This window comes from Glycine max, chromosome 6 (genome assembly GCF_000004515.6).
Source record: "Glycine max cultivar Williams 82 chromosome 6, Glycine_max_v4.0, whole genome shotgun sequence".
NCBI classification, from domain to species: domain Eukaryota; kingdom Viridiplantae; phylum Streptophyta; class Magnoliopsida; order Fabales; family Fabaceae; genus Glycine; species Glycine max.
This window is the reverse complement of record NC_038242.2, coordinates 37468272-37495367: the sequence shown is the minus strand read 5'-3', so window position 1 is coordinate 37495367 and position 27096 is coordinate 37468272. Positions and strand designations below refer to the sequence as shown.

The following is a 27096-nucleotide window of genomic DNA, read 5'->3' as shown; positions in this document are numbered from 1 at the left end:
GAGGAAGAGAAGACTGGCTTGTTTGGATACAAGCCATAAGCTCTTTTGAGAGCTTCTCTACTGGATATATACTCTATATTTCCAGTAGAGAAGCTCTCAAAAGAGCTTATGGCTTGTATCCAAACAAGCAGTGCATCTAAAGAAGTTTGAACTTTGAAGTTTAATTCTCAAATGATCAAAGTTGAAAAAATGCACACACATGGCCTCTATTTATAGCCTAAGTGTCACAAAAAATTAGAGGGAAATTTGAATTTTTATTCAAATTTCACTTGAATTTGAAATTGAATTTGTGGAGCCAAATTTTGGAGCCAAAATTTCACTTATTATGATTAGTGAATTTTAGCTATGGTTCAACCCACTAATCCAAGATCAAGTCCAAGATTCTCCACTAAGTGTGCTTAAGTGTCATGAGGCATGTAAAGCATGAAGAACATGCACAAAGTGTGAATATATGATATGGCAATGGGGTGTAATAAGCAAATGCTCACCTCCCCCTCTAAAATTTAATGGGATTGGGCTTCTCCCAATTCAATTAAATTTATTTCTCAACACACACATCAAATATTCACTTAATGTATGTGAAATTACAAAACTACCCCTAATACAAAAACTATAGTCTAGGTGCTCTAAAATACAAGGGTTGAAAAATCTTACATTTCTAGGGTACCCTACCTATATTATGGAGCCCTAAATACAAGGCTCAAAAATAATAAAACCTTAATCTAATATGTACAAAGATAAGTGAGCTCATACTTAGCCCATGGGCCCAAAATTTGTCCTAAGGCTCATGAGAACCTTAGGGCCTTCTCTTGCATCTCTGGCTCAATCTTTTTGGAGTCTTCTATCCAATTTTCTTGGGGGGTAGAATTGCATCACATTATGTGATCCATTATCCACCAATGATCTGGCCATTTTTGAGACGTCATCATTCTTCACAATGCTAATGTCAACCCTTATACTCAGATCTTGATTTGTATTCTGACTTGTCTGTTGAACATGCGGTGCGTCTTCTTTTTCAATCTCTCTCCCAATATCCACCATCTCAGCTACCATAGCCTTAACCGTCTCTTCGCACTATGCTGCTTTGTGGCCATATGTGCCACATTGAAAGCAAATCAAATGCAACCCCTTCTATTCCACAAAATACACATTCCATCTTGCTTCAAACTTGGACACCAACTTTGTTTTGTTTAGAACAACCTCTACGCATGTAGGAGAAAATCTTGCTTTGGAGTGAATAGAGGTACATCAATCGATATTCAGAATAGTACCTAGTAAAGACCATGTTGTTCATAGGAACACATCATGATAAAGTTTCATTGGCAAAAGGAGAAATTGCACCCATTCTGCTACCTTTTACATCTTTTTTGCATTCTGAATAAAAGTTGGCTTCCATCTCTACACAATGATATAGTGGTCTGCAACCATCTAGGATCCATTAAACATGGCATTTTTATAGCCCTCCTCAGATGTAAACTGAACTAAGTAATACCCAACTGGCATATCAACGATCCTGAATTTCCCCACCTTAGGCCAGCTCCTTTGAAGCTTGTACTCCAACATCTTAAACCCCACAGATTTCCCTAGAACATGGACAACCAGGGATCCTTTCCATGGTGCACACCACTCTTCAAATTCCGACTCCATAATTTTAACCCTAGGACAACGATTAAACATGCATTGCTCCTCTAAAGGAGGTTTCTCCATAGCATCCTTATCATCTTCCTCCAAAAACCCCTCTTGGGGATGTCCCTTAAAGAACCATATTGTCAAAAGCAAATCCATATAAGATTTCCCTTGTCATTATCCCCTTCAACCCCCATAGCAGAAACAACGTTCGGTTCCTCCTCCGACAATTTCCTCTTTAATTTTTTTTTTGTCGCTCCCTGAATACGCACAAGTTGTCCCATGTCAGGTTCAAAAGCCACCTTCAACGACACACCCTCTGTAGACAAATGCATATAAATAAATCTCTCTAGAATTTTCCACACACATAATCATAATTATTCTAAGTCATGATTTTTTATGATGCCCTTCTTATATAAAAAAAAATCTTGGCTCTGCCCCTGGCTGATCCCAAACCACCTGTACCATGGAGATTGAGGAAGTGAAGAAAGTAGGGCAGGGACACTTGCAATTGACAAGGGTGGTGCCAATGAAAAAAACATTTAACAAGGGAGAGTTGCCAATGAAGAAGAAAATTAGGTTTGAGGGAGGTTAAGGTTAGAAAGGATGAGGTTGTGGAACGGTATGGTTGATTATTAGTGCCACATAAGACACCTTACTACAACAATACCTTCTGATAAATAATAAATTATATGAGAGCCTCCAATCAATCTTCACCTTGATAATTCCAACTATGATATTAATACGTATCTTATTAAGCTTCAAAGTGAAAGTCCTAGATGAAGTTAATATGTTGATTCAAAAAAGTTGAAAGCTACTGGTTTTTAAAATAGTTTATAACAATTGAGTTTTAAATTTCATAAAGGTATGGAAAGAAATAAGTTAAAATTAAAAAAAGGTTAGTTCCAAAATTAGTACGGGAGACTTTACAAATTAAATATAAAGGTACTAAGGTACATAATATGAACAAAATATAAGAATTTGTGCATTGTAAACACCTAATTAATTTTTTTTCTGGAAAATCTAACATAAACTGTTATAAAAAGTTAAACATAAAATGAAGAAAATACATAAAGATATTACAAAAAAATGAAATGCAAAAACAAAAAATAAATAAATAACATTTTGTAAATTAAAATTAAGATTCCAAACATTTAGCTTATTTTGAAAATAACTTCTTTTGTTTAAAAAAAAATAAACACAACTCTTGAAATCTCAAGATTTCAACTATCCCAAACATGATTAAATGCTCTTACGCACTGTCACAACCCATATTGCATCATACTCAACTTAAGGTGTAAAAGAAGTTACATTGTCTACAAGCAAAAATGACATGTCACAACCCACATGGTATCAACCTACCAAAGAAGTTACATTGTCTACAAGCAAAAATGACATGTCACAACCCACATGGTATCGACCTACCAAAATCTTACTAATTAACTCTAGGTGTAAAAGGAGTTCTAGCAAGAATGACGTGAAGAAATCCCATACCAACTGTATGACACGTTAATTATGTGTTAAGTGGTGTCGCTAACTTATCAGCATCCTTATCCTTTCGTTAACACATGAGGTTTATAGTTTTTTATTATTATGTTAATCCCACAAATATTAAAGTATTACCGCATAAAAACGGTTTTTTAAATTATTAGTTCTTTAAAAATATAAAATGACCATAAAATTTGTCCATACAAAAGACTAAATTGGTGATATATATAGAAAGATAAATTTAGTAATAACTTTATGTTTTCAAAAAAGATTAATTTGATTTCTTAAAAAAATGTGAATTTGATAAATAAAAAAATCAAAGTAATAATATGCAACAATAAAAAAAATTAAAATTTAATGATAAAACTCTTTAAATAATTGGTTGGTACCAACTATCAAGTTGAAGAGTTACTTCTAAATATAAAGACAAAATATACAACGTGCATCCCATATCTTTTTTTTAACTATATACGCATAATACATATCATCGGAGACAGGTCACAATTTTGAATGATAAGGATGAGTTCTATCTAATTAATGGTAACTTCTAGATAGGAACTGTCCACGTAGAACAAAAAGTTGCACGAAGTGATGATGGTCAACATCATGCATGCATTAGAAATTGATATGATGAATCATCAAACTTATCTTATGAGAGTTAAAATACAAAACAGTATTAATAATTTCTATTTACGTTCCGTGTCAGAAGTCTCAGAACTCGGAACCAAAATGACAAATCCTATAAAGGCAAACCTATTTCTGTGTAGTTGAGTGGTTGTATGCAAAGGCATCGTTTTGGAAGAACAAGGGCATGTGAGAAAAAACATACTAATCAAATTAAACAGCGAAGAAGAGTTTCAAATTTATTGCTTCGAATCTCCAGCTTCGTCAGGGAAGGTACGTACTAATCTAATAAATTTGCTTTCTTTTTTTACATTTTGACTTATTATTGTGCTATATGTAATTTCATATTCTAATTTTGGTATAGGATTAATTTGTGGAAGCTAAATGACACCGCCATAGGAATAACTGAGTTGAACCTTACGGTTGAATATTTATTGCTTGACACTTGGAAGTAAAGGGCATTTAGGAGAAACTTGGTTTTAGTTATAATAAATTAGTACTGTATGCTAAATTTGGCTATTAAAATTCGATCTTAATTTTATATTTTATGGAGTAACATTACTTATATCTTCGTCAAGGTTAAAAGTAAGTCCTGCATAAGAATATTAGAATGTGTTTATTATTGTTTTTTATATGACAGATTCTAGCGTAATGTTTAGATTAAATTATTTTTTTCCTTTTTATTTAAATTATTCAAATTGGTCTTTTTATTTTTAAAATATTTAATTTGATTGTCTAAATAAAAAAAAAATGTCCCATGTTGTCTTTCCGTGCAAATTGATACTAACTGACACTAACGGCATTAATGAAATAAAACTGAAAGGCAGCACTAAACTTCTTTTTTAATTAAAGGACCAAATAAAATATTTTAAAATAAAGAGTAAAAATTAAATAGAAATTGAGAAAATACTTTTAAATATCTGTATTATTTAAAAAGTATTCTTATTCATCTTAAAATTATTTTAGATTAAATTAAAACAATAAAAATAAACTTTTTTAGAATACCCTAATTCTTATTCAACCAATTGTATGGTAGTCAACAAATCAGTAAAAAAATAATCACAAAATATATAAAAAATATTAAGTAGGTAAAAGAATTCAAATATACCTAGATATATAAATTAATGTTGTATAGTATTTAACATTACGTAATCTCAATGCTTGTTAATATACTCTCAGCTGTATAGTATATAACATCACGTAATCACTTTGTGAATTCATAATCTTTAATAAAAAAATTAATTAATCTAACAATGAAATTTAATTTAAATATATTGATAGTGTAAATGATTTTATAGTATTATTTAATCAATAATGGTCATATAATTAAAAATTATTAACTTTTATAATTACTGTTTAAAACTAACGATATTAAGGCTTTTCTCTAATTGATTCATAGTGCAAATTTCTTTATGTATTGATAATTTTCTGGTGTTTAACATGAAAAGAAAATCATTTTGTGTGTGCCAAAATTAATAAACACATTATATATGTGGAACCCTAATTGGGTTCTTTATATAATTTTAATATAAAAAATATTTACTTTTTAATATTTCTTTTACAAAAATTACGATGGTTAAGTAATTTTTAAAATTATAAATACTAAGATAAAAAAAGCTAACTTTTTTATTTTATTTTAGAAGTTAGAAAGAACAATTAAAAGAAAAAACTATAAAAAAGTTTTATCACCACAGAAGCATGCGTACTTGTGTTGAACAGTTGAAAACTTATTGAAACACGTCTTTAAAATAATAAAAGGTAACTAACTTTCTCATCATCTATTTGTTTAACCATATAATCTTTGACACGATTTTCTTTTTCAACCTAGTTTGACTTAGTTTCAATTGATTCAATTATTGTATTGATTACGATAATGTTGGAACTTGGAACATATAACCTGATTATCCACTCTAAACAAAACTGATTACGGCCAAATTAATAAATGATCGAATAATATATATATATATATATATATATATATATATATATATATATATATATATATATATTCTGAAAGCATGTTAAACTATTATTAATATACATAAATAAAATAAATTATAAAAATATCAATTTTAGCAAAAAAATGTAATTACAAAATAAAAATGCCGACACAAAGGTAGGACAGTGAATGTGTTTTTGGTTAATTAAAGTTCCTTATATATAATTTACTAATATATGTGTTTTTTTTATAAGGAGACTAATATATATGTTAGAATACATTAATAAGTTATACCGAAACATAAATGTATTTTAAGATATATATAATTCTAATTAACTTGCTAACATATTCCCATTAACACTTGACATATAAATGATAAAATATAATTGTAAAATAATAAATAATATTAAAAAATTAAATTATATATATTAAAATAAATAGAAGGATATAATCAATGTAATAATAAATACAACTATCTTTGTTAACAAAATACAATTGAATACAAAAAATAAATAAATCATAGTCCACAATGGCAACAGCATGGGTTGTCCACAAACAAGTACTCGTCAAGATGGTCATCATAATTTATAAGGTGGTTGAGGTAGGGAATTAACTTGATTAGTAACATTAATAGAAGTAGTGAGTGATAGTTGCTCAATAGCATTGTTATGCACGTGCTCTACATAGCTTGTACTATACAATTGCATGTAAAGACTTATTATTCTCCATTTTGCCTTAGTTGCTTATTCAATTGTCTTTGGCCTTCTTTCAAGCTTTCTCCAACTCCTAACAAACAATATTATTTGATCAACCATTTTTTTTTTAATTTTTATCTTTTAAAATATTGTTTAATTTAAGTCAAATTAAATCAACCCAAATCGTAGCTAAAATTAACTACAAATTGAGTGCAATAGTTATTAAGTTGGATCAACTACCTGTACGTCCTATCCTACAAATTTAGTGGTTATTAAGTTGGATAATAAAGTCTAGTGCAGTAGTGCAGTGCCTACTAAATTTGAAGACGAATTGAGTACTAGATATTCAAGTACCTACAATTAATTATTCTAACTTTTAGCTTAATCATTTCATAAAAGAAATTGACAGAAGATATATTATAGTAGTATATCCTAGGAGTAAATTAGGAAATAAGTTTACATTTTATAACAACTCTTTTAGTAATTATTTTTCTTCTGGATACAATTAATTAAAATTAAAATTTAATATATTATGTGACTCAAGTCAAAATGAGTCAACACGAATCATGCATAGAAAATCAACTCCAAATTGAGTGGAGATATTAATTAAGTTGGAAAAACTCAACTTCCCCTTACCTCATCTCATAAATTAAACGTGTTTTTTTTTTCTTTTGTAAAATTAAACATGTTTCATTTGTTGGATCAACGTACGGTATAAGGCGCAAGATTAATTCGACGAGTACAATTTATCAAGTATGATTCCCCATCCATATCCAGTGCGGTGCAGCTCAATTTTTTTTTAGGGTTTCACTTCCTCTACCTTGATAAAATTTGATTTTAGTTCATGAGCATTAATTTTGATCAATTTAGTCTTTAAACATTATAAAAAAGTTTATTATCTTTTTGTCCTTAAACTTTTTACAATTATTTTAGTCCCTCAACATTTTTTTATTTGTTTTAAGTTTTTTAACTTTTTTTTCCTCCTTACTTTTAATTCTTTTAAGGAACTAAAATTAATTACAAAATAAAAGTCAAGGGACTGAAAACAAAAATAAAAATTTCAGAAACTACAAACAAAAATTAAAAGTTTAAGAATAAAAAGATAGTAATTTCTTTTATATAAGGAATTATTATCTTTTTATAAAAGGAATTATTAATGTAAGGAGTGTTTGTATAATGTTTTTAAATATTAAGGGGTATTAATGTATCATATAAAAGAGTGACAACATAATGTTTTTAATTATAATTAAAGAGAGGTTAGTGAATAAATAGAAACAATAGTATGTGTAATTTTAAAAAAAATCAAAGAATTAATCCAAGTATCTAATTTGTTCTAACATTTTTTATATGACAAAAATTTGTAGAAGATTATGATATTTGCATAGAGAAACGTGACTTTTATATTATTTTTATTATATTAAATACTAAATACTCTTTATCCCTAAAACAAATAAATTAAAATAAACATAATCTTTTTTATATTATTGTTAATGCACTCTAACCGAAAAGAGTATATATCTATATATATATATATATATATATATATATATATATATATATATACTCAAATCCATTGTATGCGTGCACTTTTCAATGTAAAATGCATGCCCCATATTAATTGAATCTGATGCAAGTTGTTTTGGACATTTTGCCGTGTGTGACAGTTATTATTTATGCATTATTGAACTGTATACAAATTTTAGCTACTGATAACAAAAGAACAAAACAATACTTTAAAAATTTTGGAGAGAGAATGAAACCAAATTTAAAATTTATCTCATAATGTAAAATAGTTTATATTATATTTCTGAATTAATTCTAAAATATTTAGAAATTAAAAACAATTTTAAAGATAAAATGTAGGTGTAAATATGAATAAGTTGTTTTGAAAAAAAAAATTATTGATACGAATGAAACTAAATTCAATCCTCTTAAATAAGGTAAATAAGGTTACAAGTTCAAGTTTTATAAATAAAAAAAATATTAGGGAAGAAAAAACTTATTAAAAGTGACAACCAAATTCTTAAAAAAATGTTAGTCATTTAAAAAAGTTAATTCTCACTAATAACATAATTACTGGAAAAAAATGTTAATTTTAGATATATTTTTATCCTACAAATATAAACTTATTTCATTATACTAACTAACACCTTTCAAAAAAAAAAAAAATTACTAACTAACACTTCCTGAGGGTTTGTCAAATCATAATGCCCAAAATACCTCTATTTTTTCTTACCCCGACACAAACTTTTTTCTAATTATTTGAAAAATATTATATTGACTTTCTTTTTTATTTTAAACCCCCTTAAGGTTTAATTAAAAATATTAAACTTCATATACTCTTGTAAGGTAAGTCATTGTAATAGTAAAAAAGCAAAGAAAGTATTTTATCTAATTTGACAAAACTTCTAAAAGTGTCAACGTAATTTACTCTTTTACAACTTATGATATTTTTTTAACATATTAATTATCACCACCATTTAGCAGTGATATGTTATATATCTAATTTTGTTTCATTCACAGTCATTTTGCGGTAATATGTGATGTACATACAGGTTATGGCCGAACCCATGAGATTGACATAATAAGATAAGGATCCATTATATTTACCTCATTTAAAAAAAATCATATTATATATCTAATTTTTGTTTCATTCACAAAAATCATATTAAAAAAAATCATATTCACAAAACTTAAAAACATTTTAATCCAAAGGGCTTCTTATTATACTCGCACCCATATTTTTTCACCTCACTCCTAACCTTTAAAAAAAATCTAACATAAACAACTTTAATGAAAACTATATATCAACAAGATTTATCAGAATACATAACAGAACGAAGAGTATTTTCCATTATATAGAAAAAGTTGAGAGTGGACTTAACAAAAACGGAGGAGAGAAAAACAAATCTCTAAACCAAGAAATAAGTAACTTTTTCAAAGTCAACTTAAAAACAAAATAATTATAAGATCCAAACCATGTGTATAAGTTAACACCCATCGACAAGAATCTTCAGCAAATGAACAAAGTGTTAAAAATTTTGCTAGTATATACACTTTTAACAATACTAATGAATCGAGTTATTGATTTTTCAACCTTAAAAAGCTATTTTCAGTTGACTTAAAGGGAAGGGGGGTTAATTTTGGTAATTTCCTCATTTAATCCTGCATACTCGTTAAATAATTAAATGTACTATAATGTCAGGCTCACATGACAGCCAAGATGACTAGTTTCCTTCCACATAATTTGTAGGATAAAAAAACCAAGGAAGATTTTCACACGTATTAGTGTTTGTACGAGCTAGACTCACGTACGCAACTATCACAAACCTTCATAAACCGCCAAAATCTTTGTTTTCATGCGCAGGAAAACAGCATAACGTGTGGTCTCGGGGGAACCAAAAACTGTGAAATTCTGAAGCCACTAGGCCTTTTAAAAACCAAACTAAGGAAGACGGTTTAGACAGAGAGTACTTCAAGCTAAGAAAATGGAAAGTGGGGTTGTGGCTGTGAACAACAACATCAACAACTATGAATCCAAGGCAACTTCCACCATCACCATTAAGGGCATTCTCAGCCTTCTAATGGAAAGCATTGATGATGAGAATTGTGATGGTGGTGGAAGCAAGAAGAGAGTTATTTCTCTTGGTATGGGTGACCCAACTCTCACCACATTGTTCCACACACCAAAGGTTGTTGAAGAGGCTGTCGCTGATGCTCTTCAATCTCGCAAGTTTCATGGCTATGCTCCCACTGCTGGACTTCTCCAGGCTAGAATGTAATGCTATGCTTCCTTGCCTCTTTCCAATTTCAAGTTTTTAACCCTTTTTTCTGGAAAATGTTAGTTATTAATTAATTGTTAGTTTTTGTTAGTTTGAGGATTCAAATCCACCATCTTTTTCCTTCTTTTTTTCCTTTATCATTAAGTCAACCTTATAACTGGATCTTGTTGTTATTGTTGTTTACTTTTTTAGAGAATCTTGAATTTGGTTGTCCAAAATTTACATGCAACTATATAGGTAAACAACAATAACAACCTTATAATTCATCTAATTATACTATCTTATTCTAAAATTGAATACCATCTAAAGTTATTTTCATGTTGGTGGCAGTGCAATTGCTGAATATCTATCTCGTGACCTTCCTTATCAATTATCACGAGATGATGTCTTCATCACTTGTGGATGCACACAAGCCATTGATGTTTCGGTGGCGATGCTTGCTCGCCCTGGTGCAAACATCTTGCTTCCAAGGCCAGGCTTCCCAATCTATGAACTTTGTGCTGCATTTAGAGGGGTTGAAGTGAGGCATTATGATCTGCTTCCAGAGAAAGGTTGGGAGGTTGATCTAGATGCTGTTGAAGCTCTTGCTGATCAGAACACAGTGGCGTTGGCGATCATAAACCCTGGGAATCCTTGTGGGAATGTGTACAGTTACCACCATTTGGAGAAGGTTTGTTCTTAATTTCCTAAGAGATGGCTATATCATAAGTAACTTAAGAGACATTAATACATTATGTTTCTAAAAGTTTATAGCATTAACAGGATTTACTGAATTGTTTGCATATTGGACTTAGATTGCTGAAACTGCAAAACGGGTTGGAACAATTGTGATCTCTGATGAAGTTTATGGTCACCTTGCATTTGGGAGCAAGCCTTTTGTACCGATGGGAGTTTTTGGCTCTACTGTTCCTGTTCTCACTCTTGGCTCACTTTCTAAGAGATGGATAGTTCCTGGGTGGAGGCTTGGTTGGTTTGTGACAAATGATCCATCTGGCACTTTTAGAGAACCAAAGGTTCTAGTCCCTCTAACTCTATATATGTTTAACCCACTTTTCAATATTTTTATATTTTTCATGTTGAGTATTAGATCATTGATTTTGTGATACTTGAATAACCATACTTCAATTAGAAGTTCATTAGTTAATCTGAGAAGATACTTGACTGATCTTACCATTGATATGTAGTTTATGACTCTATGTTCCTAGACATGGGAATGAACTTTTTTTCAGTATGTTTTTTGATGGTTCCCACTCTATGTATTGTTTATTTTATTTGTGTTGAACTACCTTTATTTCCTATTTGAATGCTTTATTATTTTGTACTATTCTATATTGAAGTTTTAATAGTTGACTAGTACTTTAAAATATAAACATTTCATAATTGAAAAATTTTGCTGCTACTTCTAAATTTTAAATGGTTCTTCATATTATTCAACAACCTTTTTTGGATTACATGAATCATATGTTTCCTATGCAGGTAGTCGAGCGTATCAAAAAGTATTTTGATCTTCTAGGAGGTCCAGCAACCTTCTTGCAGGTTCTGTTTTTCTCTTGAATGCTTGTTTTCGAGTACAGAAATGGATGCATGGATTATTTGGCTAACAATAATGCTCAAATTTAAGCATCTAGATTTCATTTAAAGCCTTGATACTACTACCTGAAAAGGAAAAATAAAAATTTAAAACAAAGAAAGAAGAGAAAAATGTTTTAACTCAATTTTCATGTTGTTAGATAAAGAAGTATGAAAAAAGTATAAAGGTCACATTCTTGCAAAGACATGTTTGAACTGACAAAAGACTAGACTAGTATTCATATGTTGCTGTTAGCTCTATTATGAAATCCAAGTTAATTGTTTGGTGCTGAAGTATGTTAGAATGTTATCCAAAATTCTTGGTTAAGCAGAATTTTCTTACATGACATGCATTCGTATGTTACTGAATTTTTCTATCCAATTGGTGGTGTTTCTGGTTTGACAGGCTGCTGTACCTCAGATAATTGCAAATACCGAAGAAATTTTCTTCGAGAAAACCATTGATAATTTGAGGCATACAGCAGATATATGTTGTAAAGAGATAGAGGATATTCCCTGCATTTTTTGCCCTTACAAACCAGAAGGATCCATGGCTATGATGGTGAGTCACTGGGGATTTATGACAATTGTGGTATTATATCTATGTCTTGATGAAGGAACTTTTTTATTTATTCTCAAATGAAATGCAGGTGAAATTAAACCTTTCACTTCTGGAAGATATTAGTGATGATATTGACTTCTGTTTCAAACTTGCAAAGGAGGAATCTGTGATCATTCTTCCAGGTACTGTGCAAATCATGCTTTATTTGGCATTCTTGCATTTTCTATTTGGAGAGTCATTCATTTATACAGAAAAATGAAAGCCTTTTTTAATCGTCTTAGGCACTTAGCTTCAGGCCTTTTTATTTGATATCCTCAACTATATCATCTGGTTAGCAATAATCATGATATTATGAATCATTTTTTTTACGGGAACAACTTAGATAACACTCTGATCATGTTCATATTCACTATAATTTATAGGGCCTTCTTAACATTTCCAGCTTGCATTTCAACAAGTGCCTTTTGTAGACTTATGTATCCAAATTTACTATTATGAGCTGGGTTATAAGTTATAACTACTTATAACTCAGGGTTGCAGTTCTTAAGCATACAACAAAAACCTTGCTGATATTTAGTTATAAATAAAACCATTAAATGATTTTAATCTTTGTTTTTATGTAGAAGTTTCAGGCATTTGCTTTTGAAATAGGTATAAATATAATTCCATGCTGCAGAAACAAAGATTTTCTATGTGGATTCTTTTCTTTTTAATTAGGCATCAATTGTTTATAATAATGCACATAGAGATCGGAATATTCCACTTGAAAGTTGCTTCACTCTCAACTTAGTAACTTCTTCCTTCCAAGTTCAAATAAGAAAAATGAATTTCTTATAAACACATAGTCCCTATATTATATTTTTATGAGAAATGTTAATAATAAACTCCTTGACACTTTACCCAACACACTTTTATTAGATGAGATTTTGATAGAACTAGACCAGAAACTCAGAATGTGTGTATTATTATTGTGGTGCCTCCAACACCCTTGACAGAATACAAATCGAGGTCTCACCACCCTCCACATCCTAATCCCCCATTCCCTCTAATTGACTATTTATAGTTTCTTAACAAACTAACAATTAGTTATCCTAACTGTTCTAACTATATGATAGTTACTAAGACTCTTAGCTCTTCCAAGGATATTTCCTAATGTACCCCTTTCCTCATCTATTAGATTCTTGTGGATCCTACTACATATGCAAGTCTAATCCCCCCTGGTGGGTCTCATTCCTAAACTAAAATAATCTACATTAATTTCAACTAATAAAAGAGTACATGTTGTAAAGAAAGCACCAGTGTGTTACAAATTTCCTCTTGATCTCCCATTTTTCTTCCTCCTTGAGTAAACCTTCAAAACCTTTGCTTCCACTGGACTTCGATGCAACAATTGATCCTTGCCTTGTAGTATCCCATCACTATCATCCCCTAAAAGAACAACAACCTTGTCCTCAAAGCTCAATTCAGGAACTTCACTTCTAACTTCTGTGTTGAGTCCTGTGTGTGGCATAACAGCATTTTCCAACTTACCCTTTAGTTCAACAGATGAACCCTTGTGCAAGAAACTCATTGTCATCTCTCCCCAGTCCATAACCACCTTCCCCAAGGTCCGCAACCACGCCACGCCTAACACTACATCCACACTTCCCAACTTAAGCACATATGCATCATCAATCCTCACATCCACATTGCCAAAATAGATGCTAACATCCACACACTTGCCTCTTGTTAGAACTCTATGTCCATTAGCAAGTTGAACTCCAAGCTTTCGAATGGGCGTCACGGCTAACTCTAGAGCAGCAACAACCTGGGGGGAAATGAAATTGAGGGAGGCTCCACTGTCCACCAAAACCAACACCGAAACACCGTTCAGCTTCCCCTCCAATTTCATAGTCCCTGTGTGACTTGCGATCCCACCACACTCCTCCATGGTTTTGCAGCATTCCAACAACATATTCTTGTTGTCATCATCATCCTCAAGAACCAAAAGGCTCAAATGCTTTTCAGAAAACTTGTGTAAGGGATGAAAGTTGTCCCCACATCGAATGCACAAAGCCTTTGCTTCCAACACCTCAACCTTATCTGCCATCTTAGGGGGCATGCATGAGGAAAGTACAATTATTCTCAGAAAAAGGAAACCAAGTGTATTATACTGTACTTGAGCAGACTCAATACAAAGCATCTCGTATAGGCTGTTTTTGGTTTGATAGATAGAAATAATATTGGAAGGATGGAAATAATTTTTGAGTGTTTGCTGAAGCATAAATAAGGTGAAAATAAGTTTTTAAATGGTGGGATTCACTTGTATTTGTTAAATTAGTATTTTGATCATTTAATTTATTATTTAAGTTTAATTTAACATTCTAATTTTTTTCAAATTTTATTTAATCTCTAATTTTTAAAATTAATTCTATTTGATTATGTTATATAAATTAAATTGATGGTGTTAAAATATATATATATATTATGATAATTTAAATTGTCATAAAATATAATTTTTTGACACGTTAATCTAATTTAGACAATATAATTAAATTAAATCAATTTAAAAAATTATAAAAGCAAATTGATTCAAACAAAAACTAAAAAATTAAATTGAATTAAAAAAATAAATTAAAGTATAAAAAATCAAATTTAACCTTATTTCTTACATGTTTTTATTCTCCTAATCATCTCTCTCCTGAAGTCTTTTCAATTTTTCCTCAATCAAATAACTCAATTTATAGTTTTATTTTTTATTTATTTCTACTCTCCCTTTTTAATTTTCATTTACATTATTTTTCTCTAATCTCCTCTGTACCTAACACATTCATAAAGTTATAAGAGAATCATATTTGAAATACTCTCAAATTACAAACATTCTGGCAAATTTTTTTTTGTTTCTTTCTCTCTCTTTCTGTCACTGCATTTAAAGGGGAGTTCAGTAATCATTTTCCAAGTTACTACTACTTCCTCTTGCAGTAAAAACTTGTTTTTTCCCCAAAACTTTTCCACTCCCTATATTCTGACACCTCAGCATCCTACTAATTTTCCTCACGCTCTCCCATCTTTCTGTCTCCTTGAATAAACCGTCCAGACCTTTGGTTTCACAGAATTTGAATTCAATGGTGGGAATTGTTTTGTACACCAGTTAAAATACTGGTATATCCAGCATAAGAGAGATAGATAATTCTAATATTACCTTTCTATAAAGCAAACCTGTTACGGATTGGCCTTTCATAAAACATATTTTTTTAAAAATTAAAAAATATTAAAGCTGTCCATCTTGTACTGATGTACCAGCAAATTTGACTGATATGGAAACCAATTCCCTTCCATGCTTGACCCTTGTCTTTGTTAAGTTTCATTTTTGGGCTTAGGCCCAATATCAAGTATCCCCCTCACAGTCACATTCCTCTATTTTCTATTTTCATCATAGATTAAAAATGTATTTATAAAAATGTGAACTTAGAAGTGTAGCATTTTCATATTTATTACGAGTTTTAAGAAATATTTTTAAATACTAGTACATTGTCCATCAATCAGAAAATAATTTTTGAACACTAAAAAGTAAACGAAATTGAAAATAAGCTGCATTTCAAATTTTGGTAAACGAAAATAAGCTGCATTATTGAAATAATTAAAGAATAGTTTATCAAAATAAAATCACTTGACAAATCATAACTCATTGTTTAAATATGCTATCTACTGCTAGCTTTGACTTTGGCATGACTCGCAAAATTGCTAGTGAATTTGTAACAAACAAAAGCAACAATTTTTTGCAGGAACTGCAGTAGGCCTAAAAGATTGGCTTCGTATTACTTTCGCTGCTGATCCATCTGCTCTTGGAGAGGGTATGAGAAGGATAAAATCTTTCTATCAAAGGCATGCAAGAAAATTGTAAAGCTATAGTGAATTCACTTATAAGTAAAATTACTAAATAAATGGCCCTTTACTACTAGTATACTACACAAGAATTGAAGATTTTATTTCAATATAGCATACAGTCTCTTTAGGAATGGACCAATTAACTGGACATTGCAACATAATTAAGAGGCAATCCTCTTTATATTGAAGCATTATCTTTATTCAAATACTAAACGGTTCATGTTCAGTCTTTTTAATCTATAAAAAAGTATATAGATGGATCATCAATAAGCCTTGAGCTGAAAGTGGTGCAAGAGCCTGTATAATTGTCAATTGGAGGGTTATGATATAATTAAATTTACCGATTTTCACTCCATAATCTACTGCTCAATCATATTGCTTCCCACCTTTGAAATGAGACCAAAAGATTGTGTTTATTAATTATTGGGTTAGTGATGGTTTCGATCCCTGAACATTTCAGGATTTTGTTTTTAGTGTTTGAACTAAAATTTAACTGATCAACAATTCAACATTCCTAATGTTTTATTCCATTACAATTTTTGGTGCTTGCCGTTCACTTGTGCCATTAAATGATAAATGTTTAATTTATTTTCTGGTAGTTAAAAATCAGTAAAAATTGCTTGGCAAACATATTTAAAGGGTGTTAAACTAGTTGTGGCGGCTGAAAGCTGAAAAATACTTTCCTGGGCATAATAGGAGAGAACAAAGTCGAAATCAATCAACCAAAAATTAAAAATGGCAGACCAAGCCAAACAATACAAGACCAAGACGAGGGTGTGGACGCCCGATTTGAAGATGTCCGGAATGCAATCCAATCATTGTCGTCGCCGCCCACCACTCACTTCGGCGGCGGCGTCAGGTCTTACGTGTGGGGTCGGAGAGGATGCACCACGACGTCAGGTCTTGAACTGCTGCCGCGCCTAGTCGCGGTCCCCGGCGACATGGTGGTCTGGCCGGATTTCTCTCTTGTCCTAGTCGAGGCTGTCGCAGCGCAAAGTGGTGGCGAGGATGTCCAGATCAAAATCTCTCGCGTTCGGATTTCTCTCTTGTTCGACATGCCTCATGCCTTCCTCATTTCTCTCGAGAAAATTTCCAGATCTAAATGCAAGAATCCCCTTTCTTTTTTAGACACTTTCATTTTTATTTCCCACTACTTCCCAAATTCCATAGTCAATATCAGTGTATTGTTGATTAACCAAAAACACTGTGTTTATGATGTTTGTATTCTGCAATAAAATACTCGAATCTCATATTTTTTACCGCTAGTGTGGTTTTGATTTGAAGTTTCGATAACCAATTTTATTGGTACACTTTAGTTTTCTTATGATTATTTCATCTTATATATTCAATATTCAGTGATGCTAGACTTTTCTTTTTCAGAAATCTTTTTTTTTTGTTTTTTTTTCCTCTTCCTCGATGTGCGGTGGAAAGGAAAATCACAAGAAGCAATGGGCAATTGCAGTTAAAAATCGTCAAAAAATAAATTAACTATTAATTTTGAAGAATTACATGTATCCGACTTAATGACTATCATATTATTGTTTAATAGCACAAGTAAAAAGCACAGACCAAAAGTTATGATGTTCGGTTAAATTTTTGTTTAGAAAATAATAAAAAAATTAAAAATTTAAAAAAATTAGGGATTAAAAATATAATTAATTCTTGATTATGGGTACTTATTGGATCTATGCTTCTAAGGCTAACTAGATTGTGCCTTGCGTGTGATGATGCACGGTAAATTTTGGAGAGAAACAACTTTTGTATGCATAAAAAAGGCTAAATGACCTTTATAGTCCTTTTATTTTATTTTATTTTTTTTATCTATTATCTTTTAGAAAATTTATTTTGGTTATTTTATTTTTTAAAATTGGTTCAAATTAGTCATTCCTTTCATCTAATGTTAACATTGTTAATGTAATGTAATAAAGATAGTGATGACTAAAAACAGACACAATATAAAAAAAATTATTTCATTACCTTTATCTCTTTTCATACTATAACAAATCATGAATAATGCTTTGTCCTCCTCCTCCTTACTCTATTTTTTTTGTGATTTTTTAACCATGAAGAAGAAACTACATTCAAAGAGGACTAAAATCAAACACGTAGCGAGCATTGTGTTGACTCACTAAATCAATCAATATTATGCTACTATGAAAAATAACAAAACAAAAATCTAAATTAGAATGTAACTCTTACATTGAATTGCGAACCAAACACAAAATTGTTAAAAAAAATCTAAAACACGATTTTGCATGAAACCGCGACAAAAGCATTCACAAGCTTTTGGCAAGGTTTGAGCGCCTTCTAAGACATGAACATGTTGGACTTGGTGGCCTAAAGGTTGCAAATCTGAGCTGGATCTAGGCAATGATAGTGTTTTTTTTTGGGGGGGGGGGGGTGCTTGGGTTACGATTAGCGATGTTGGGCTTCATGAAGGTGGCACGTTGGTTTGGAAGTTATAGATCTGGGCAGCTATGGCCGATAGTGGTAGTGCATGCGATGTCGTGGTTTGGATGGTGCTTGGGGTCGTTGGCATCTAAGTGACTATGGTGGTCGTTGGGTGTGTGTCGAGGTTTTGGGAGGAGATGTAGGCGCGCTAATTAATGGTAGTGGTGGTTGTACGCGTAACTTAAAAGGTTGTGGTGGTTGTGGGTGGTAGTGATGGGTGACAATATGGTGCAAAGGAGAAGAAGAGAAAAACAAACTTTTTAAAATATAAATGACCAAATTAAAAAAAAAATTAAAGACCAAACAGGTCATTTGGCCTATAAAAAATTATATTAACAAATTTTGTATTATTGAAAAAAACATAAAATCAATTCAAATTTTCATACTATAGTATGAAAGTTATTTATTAATAAGAAATAATAGAAAGTAAATGAGCTTATTTTTCAATACAACTATAAATTTAAATTTGACAATATTATTTTTTTGAAGTTAAAGAAGTTTGTATGATAAATTAAAGTACATATCAAAAACCAAATCTAAATAATAGGAAAATTAATTTTAACTAAAACAATTCACATATTAGCTATTTTGATCCATTAAAATCATTTTGTAAAGTTCATTAATTTAACATCCTGTAAAAATAATCGAAACAAAATTATTTAGTAAAAGAATGAAATGAACACACACACATATATCATTGAAGCATGATCCTTTTAGAACTAAATGTTTTAATGACAACAAACTTTTTAGAAACAAATTCTAAGTCTTTTTTAGACTTGTACTACTAATGGTTTAGCTTGAGTGCTTTCAGAGAAACATGACTTATTCAAGAAGCATGGAGAAAGGTGTGACATTGGCCTATGATGAAGGTTTCTTAAATCTGAAGATTGTCCAACTTTAGAAGCAAGATACCACAAGCAGAAAGGTAATCATGGATTCTCTATCAAAGTGTAGATATCAAAAGTTACATATGATTAGAAGTTTGATTCTAGAGGTAATTTAAGTCCAGAGATAAATATCAGAAGCTACACACGACATAAAGATCACCAGAAGATGTAGTGTAGACATACATGTCTACACAATTCAAAAGCACACACCAAAAGTTGTGAAGGAAAATGTTGTGTAAGCAACATAGTGATGCGTTGTCATCACAAGCTTTTCTAAAGAGAAAGATCAAATTGAATAAAAGAGAAGATAGTATTCAACAACGTGTCCTACATTAACAAGGCAACCATAGAAAAGAAAAGGAGTTTCAAACATTTGCAATAGTAACAAAATGAAGGAACACAAACTTAGAAATTAATCCTTGAGTTCCAAGTCAAAATCCTAATTCCTTTGGTGACTCAAACCTAGAAACTCATAATAAGATTGATGAATCTCTGCAAATGCAAGTATTTGATCCATTCATCGCATCAAAGCCTTGCACAATTTCAATTCAAATCTAGGATTTGAACTTGTTTCCACATAGTCCAAATCCATAAAAGCTAGATTGATCACTCCTAACATGCATCTAAGCATAGAACTAAAATAAGATCACATTAACTACGAGATTTGATTAGAAAAATAGAGCTTACATACTTGAGTTCTACTTCAATCACTTGGCAACTATGAAGTTTAGCTCATTTGGATCATGAAGGATCCAAATAGAACCTCAAAGAACAACAACAGTGGAAGAGATAGAAGAGAGAAACAATGTGAGATTCTTTTTCTGAATTTATCAAATGAGCCAAAAATCCTTACAAAGATGTTACAAGCGCTTTTAATAAAGCTGATATTACATTCTTTTTATATGCCTAAGAGAAGTTTCATTAAAGTGAAAGCATAATTTGTTGCAATAAATTTACACTAATGGATTAAGGACTTGGAACTGGAGATGGCAATGAGATAGGTCGGGAATGAGTTTGACCATTCCCATCCCTATCTTCGCAAAAGGCGAGACGGGTATGAGTACGAGTTTAAAAGAGGAAGATTTAAAATTTTAATACGCATCCCCATACTTGTCAGATTTTATTGAGTTTAGGTATACCTGCATGTAACCCACTACATTTTTTTATAATTTTAATTTACTTATATATTTTTAAATAAATTTATTAAGTTATTAATTATATTTTAATTCAAACAATATATAAATATAATGGATAAAAAATAAATTAAAATTAAAATATTAAAATTCAATTATATTTTTAGTTAAACATATATTTTTAAGTTTATTATTTAATCATTTAACTATTAAGCTAATTGATTTATATTTTCAAAAATTATAAAAATAAATTATTTAATATATATATATATATATATATATATATATATATATATATATATATATATATATATATATATATATATATATATATTATGTTTATATATGTTGCGACAAAAAATATAAAAAAATGTAATATGACAGGTACGAGTAGTATAATTTGATATAAATCCTCACCCCCACTTAAATAGTTTGGGCAACACTTGTACTCATACCCAGTCAAAGCAAATATTCTTTGTCAAAGTCGGGGTGGGTTCAGGGCGATACCCATAGGTATAAGTTTATTTACAATGCCTACTCTGAACTTGATCTTCATGCCTTTGGATCTTTATTTGTTGAGGCAAATGGTCAACTCATTGTGACAAGTTTCTCATAATTCCAAGGTCTTTAGCTCTTTATATTCATTGTGGTGAAATGCAACTCTGCCAAGGCAAATTCTCTACCAGTTCCAGTTGATCAAGTGTCATGTTTCCTTGTGGCAAAAATATATCTCACTATGAAGAGATCATCTTTGCAACTTAGTGAACTTACATTATTAAGTTGGACTACTGTTAGGAGTACACCCTTGACATGGTATAATGGCAGGATCTCACCAACTGATGATGGCTCGCATACTATGTCGAGGTTACTGAGTTGGCTCATGTGATCTAATGTCACAACTCAGCGCCACACCCCCCAGGATGATCACACCATGTGATCATCTCTCAGGTACCCCTATGTAGTCATCCATTACTCTAAGGACTAACTCCTAAACGACACTCCCCATCGAGATTGTCCCATGGATCAATGTGATTTCCATCGCCATAGTACGAGATGATACTTTGACATGCTACAGATCCTTCCACGACAATCTCATCTCCAATACGGGCACAATTGCCTCACACAATCACACCTATCACAAAACCAAAGTTATGATTGGACATCCCACACGATCCACTTCATCTTTGCGATGACCATCACATGTGCCTCAATCCTCGATCAACATGCATCTCACTTTGACGTTGTTTTCATCATTTTTGGTCATTTACAACCCCATCACAAAAAGTTTATTTTTCCTCAATCCTCCCCATCAAAACGAACCAATGAACACAAACATCACAAACCCATTTTCGTGACTACAATGTTTTATTACACTTTATGCAATTCCTCGCGACACAAAACCCCTTTTCAAAACTCAAGTGAAAAATCAAAACAAGTTTCAACAATTACAAGCTTTTGATGCTTTTTTCCCTTTTCCACCCATGAGCAAACCTAAATGCCATTTCCATGTTTAAAACACCCACAAATAGTTTAAACACAACACAATAAGCATGGTTTGTGAGGGAAATTGAAAAACTCCCCATACTTATGCTTGAAGATGAAGGTTTGAAGAGAAATTAACCCAAAAATGCACAAAACCCATTTGAGACCACCTCCAAAGTTTCAGCTAAGCAAGGGGTTGTGGGGGCAAAGTTACCTTTTATATTGGTCTTCCAACCCTAAGGACCAAGTATCGATTTTTCTAAACTTGTGTCATTTTTCTACCAACTTTTAATTAATTGCAAAATGACCCTCTTCCTAATTTTTGAACCAAATTTCAAATATTGTTTCTTTCAAGTGCTACATTATTCTAATCTGATTAAATTAACCTTTAACAAATTATTTCATTAATAAATCACTCTAGAATTATTTTCTAACTTTGACAAAAAATTATATGCATATTAAGCATTTTATTTTATTTTTAACTACCACAAACACATATAATCATTGCAATATAAGTCATGTCATGAGCATTAGGAATTTAAATGCAATCATTCCATAAATAAATTATACATGAAAAAAATTAATTAAACCTCATGAGAAATTAATATCACTTTTATTAATAAATCACTCTAGAATTATTTTTTTAACTCTGACAAAAAAATATATGCATATTAAGTATTTTAATTTATTTTTAACTACCACAAACACATATAATGATTGCAATATCAGTCATGTCATGAGCATTAGGAATTTAAATGCAATCATTCCTTAAATAAATCATACATGAAACAAATTAATTAAACCACATGAGACATTAATATCATTTTTATTTCCAGTATACACATATACTCACTTCAAAACTTAATTTAGAGTGAATATACTTTAATAAAACTTTCCAAAGTAATACCTTAGAACATTTAGTTTCACTTATTAAAGTCATCACAAATTCATTAGCAACCTAAATGCACCATTAACTCTAATTTTCTATTCTAGACATAAGTTGCACATATTTACCACAATGTCAACAATGAGTTTATCAAAATTATTCCCTTGGACTATTTGACCAAGATAGTTTATCTTTTTTCAAATTTGAACTTTCCTCCACAAATTTTAATATCTCAACTTAGTTAATCTTAAGTAATACTTACCTTAATCACTTTCCATCATTCCCTTAATTACTCAATAAATCACTAATCAAGCAAATTAGTCAAAACAAATAATTTCTTATTTAAAACAAATAATTCATAATTAAATCAAACAATCATATAATCTCGGGTTGTAATTTTTAAGTTGTTACATGGTGTGTGAGTTGAGTAGCAGGTGCTATCCAGGGTTTGAAGATTGGATAGAGTTTTTGAAAAATATACTTAGGTAAATATTAAAGAGATTTTATTAAAGAATACTTGAGAGGAGAATCTCTAAAGACTTAAAAAACACTAATAGAGACTTAAAGAATATTAATGTAGGAATATGTGAAGTGACCCTGTGATCCATTTTCATATATATATAGAGAGAGAGGATCCACTTCTTACAAGAGTTGCTCTCTTTATTCCTTGTAAATCTAACGATCCATATTGATTCACTAATTCCTATCGCGTGACCTCTTTTCATTTTCTATCTCACGAGAACTCCTTGCATTCTTTGTTGCCCTATTTCTCTTCTCATCTCAATGTCTCGCGATGTCTGTGTTTTCCCTGTTCGCTAAGTCGTCGTCGTCGTTGCTTAATCTGAGACACCATCGTCTAGTTCGTTTTGTTATCGTCAACGCCTAGCCTAAGACGCCATCACCCAATTTGCTAGGTCGTTGCCGTCTCCCCATTCTAAGATGCCACCGTCTGGTCTGTTACAAACAGAAAACTCAGTCTACATTCCCATCATTATAAGTCACCCTTGTTCATGCTCTACCTATTACAAGTTCTTATGAATAATAGGCTTTGTTAATTAGGGATTTGTTAAAGTTGATGTCTTAACCTTAATAGGCTCTGATTGGAATGAGGATTTGATTGTTTTTGGTGAATAATAGGCTTTGTTCATTTGCACATGAACTGTTTGTTATAAAACCTGAATGTACATTCATGACTATTTAGTTAATTTCATGCTGGGATTTGATTAGTTGTCTCTTGTTTATTAACTTTCAGTGTGTAGATTTTAAGGAGTGGAAGCTTGATCTTGATTGGAACAAATAGGCAAAATGGAAGACATGTATTTGGTTTGCCTCTCACGTTTTGGGCATTGCAAAAAGAAGTAAAGTTCAGCACAAGCTCAAGACGATAAAAGACTTTGATGAAGACTGATACAATTCCAACCACTATGCCTAAACTGGGAGGGATAGCTGCAAATTAGTTAGGAGTTAGGAGAGTAGTGTTCTTATGGTTGCATATTTATGTTTATCTTTTATGGTTAAGCAATGTAGTAACAAATTGTGCAATTGATATAGGTGTTGGAGGTATATTCTGTAGGGGCATTGGTGAATTTTGCAACCTCGATCTTTAATTTGGTTTCTCAGTTCGACGATTTCAATTATTGTAAATGTTGTACATAGCTTTGGTTCCCAATTAATAAAATTTGACTTTGTTATGGTTTCAGTTATTGCAAATGTTGTACATACTAGAACCATGTTTACCTTTCAGTCGTGTTTACAAAACTACACCAGCAAGACCATTATTTCCTGCATGAGAGCTTGATATAATCTAATAATGTAAAAGAAAATTTCTTTTTGTAATTATTAGATGTATAAAACCATTAGCCGCCACCAAACAACTTAAGCTATTAAGAGAATTGGTTATTGTTGAATTAGAGCCTATACAACCAAATGTTGAGCATTTTACATGTTTGCTGAATTTTGATGCTGATACAGGCATGCGGTTTCATTATGCAACATTGTCGCTTGTTGGGTAGAAGCAAGATTCTAATGTTCTGAGAATGTTGTATTTTATTTGTAGGGTACATCTTGTACTCTACTTGTTTAAGAATATGATTTGGGTTATAAAAAAACAAGCTCGAAAGAAGTCAAGCTATTACTAATGGAAGAAAATTGATTATGATAACACAATACCCAATTCTTGATCACTTTTTATTACTCAATACTCATGTCCCGAATATATATATGTGGACTGGTCGGGCTTCTAAAATCATGACCACTTCAACAATTCTCTTGTCATTTTGATTACATTTGATATTCTAAGTTGAGTTCCTTGTAGTCCAAGGATAGTGGCATCAACCTTGGCTGCTAATGTTATATGTCTCAAATCTGATGTCTCTTAAAAGTGGCAGCAACCTTTAGGTCCATCAGTAACAAATGCTAGAGACCAAAGTGGTTAAGAATCAAACACCTTACAGAGTTACAGCTGAAACAACAATTTCCTTTGCTTCAAAATAACAGAGCTTTGTTCCTATCACCTTTTGCGAACACTAAATCCACATAATTCCCAATGTGTTCCCCAGTGAATGAACAAATATTTACATCACACATAATTAATCTTTACTATTTCTTTCTCCTAAATTAAAAGATTCAAATACTTATCACATAAATTAGCCAAGACCAGTCCAAATGGTAGGCTCTTAACTCTTAAGTGTGTAATATTTTTCAATAAGTGTTGTCCCCTTTTTTTAACTTTTAACTATTTTAGTCACGTGAGACGGTGTGGCATAGGATGAACCACCCTCAGACAAAGCATTCAGTGCGTTTTGTTGCACCTCCTTTACTCTCTCCCTTATGCGATTGCTCTTCTGATTTTCGTCACCCCGAATAACCTCCCTACTCAACAACTTCTTCATTAGCAACATCTCGGACCTCACCGCCAGTCCCAACTCCTCCACGGGTGGCATCGCATTCATCCTCTACTCCGCGTAGAGTGACCATGCATTTCAAAGAACACCGTTTGCGTTTCGTAAGAAAGGAAGGAACAAGGGCAGGTGTTTCAGAGAATGGGAAAAGGAAGAATCAATGAAAACGTCTCGAAGATGTGCAAAGAAACTTTCACGTGATCACTAAAGTGAATCAATATTAACCATTGGATTTACAACAAATTAAGGGTCAAGATAATGAGTAACTCTTTAGAGTAAATGGATACCTCCCATGTGTTTATATATATCCAAATCTTTCTATGAAACCAAATGAAGACAAAGATACTAGAGGAAGAATTTTAGGATGTCTCGTCTTTTGCGTTTGTTTTCTCAAATTTCTTTCCGTACTAGTTCTTCATCGTCATCCTCAACTTCAGATCCAAGAAACTTAAATTTGCTCACTGACCAAGACAATCAGACCCACGAGTCACCCCTAAACACAATCTCTTCGATGAAGAAATTCGCTTCGAGGAGATTAACCAACACATGAATGACTGGAGCATTCCAGAAATCCCTCATGATACATTATAGGTTCTTGAGACAATTAAAAACAAACACAGTTTTGATTATGTAATTAAGACGGTAGAAAATAACATTCCTCTAGGAAAAGACAAAGGGGAATAATTTCATTTATTATTCAAAAATTCAATTTTTGAGCATAGCAGAAAATACAAATACCTACACATAGGATGTGTCCAGGTGGCAATCAAACCATTAATTGACATGGGCATAGATGCCGCAGTTTTGATGTGTCTTAGAGATATTAGGCACAACAAATTTGAAGATTCTTTAATAGAGACAGTAGAAACTAGCCTAGGGCAAGGACTAGTCTATTTCAATTATTATCCAAACAAAATGGTGAGTCTGATGGATAGAAACATCCTTGACTCTCTATTCCTTAACATTCACTTTCTGTTGAAGCAATGTCTTCCAAGGTTATTTTGATGATGTCAAAGAATCAAGAGTTAAGCAAAGTTTTCAAGCAAAAATTCAAGAATCAAGTTTCAAGATTCAAGAATCAAGAATCAAGTTTCAAGAATCAAGAATCAAGATCAAGATTCAAGACTCAAGATTCAAGAATCAAAAGAAGACTCAATCAAGATAAGTATTAAAAAGTTTTTCAAAACATTGAGTAACACAAGAAG

At 31.4% G+C, this 27096-nt stretch overlaps 1 protein-coding gene and 1 long non-coding RNA gene across 6 annotated transcripts; both read left to right on the top strand.

Annotated features, from left to right (window-relative positions):
- The first annotated feature begins 3822 nt into the window (after positions 1-3822).
- LOC732650 (tyrosine aminotransferase) lies at positions 3823-16365 on the top strand. Of its 5 annotated transcripts, XM_006581009.4 has the most exons (9): positions 3824-4011; positions 4103-4160; positions 9740-10150; positions 10485-10824; positions 10949-11167; positions 11631-11690; positions 12130-12285; positions 12374-12467; positions 16050-16358. In XM_006581009.4, the coding sequence occupies exons 3-9, from the start codon at positions 9861-9863 to the stop codon at positions 16166-16168; spliced, it is 1278 nt and encodes a 425-aa protein (XP_006581072.1). In that variant the 5' UTR covers positions 3824-4011; positions 4103-4160; positions 9740-9860; the 3' UTR covers positions 16169-16358.
- A 7414-nt stretch (positions 16366-23779) lies between these two features.
- Positions 23780-24690, top strand: LOC121174965 (uncharacterized). The gene is made up of 2 exons (XR_005891794.1): positions 23780-23943; positions 24244-24690. It is a non-coding gene; the product is annotated as an uncharacterized lncRNA (long non-coding RNA).
- The last annotated feature ends 2406 nt before the right edge of the window (positions 24691-27096 follow it).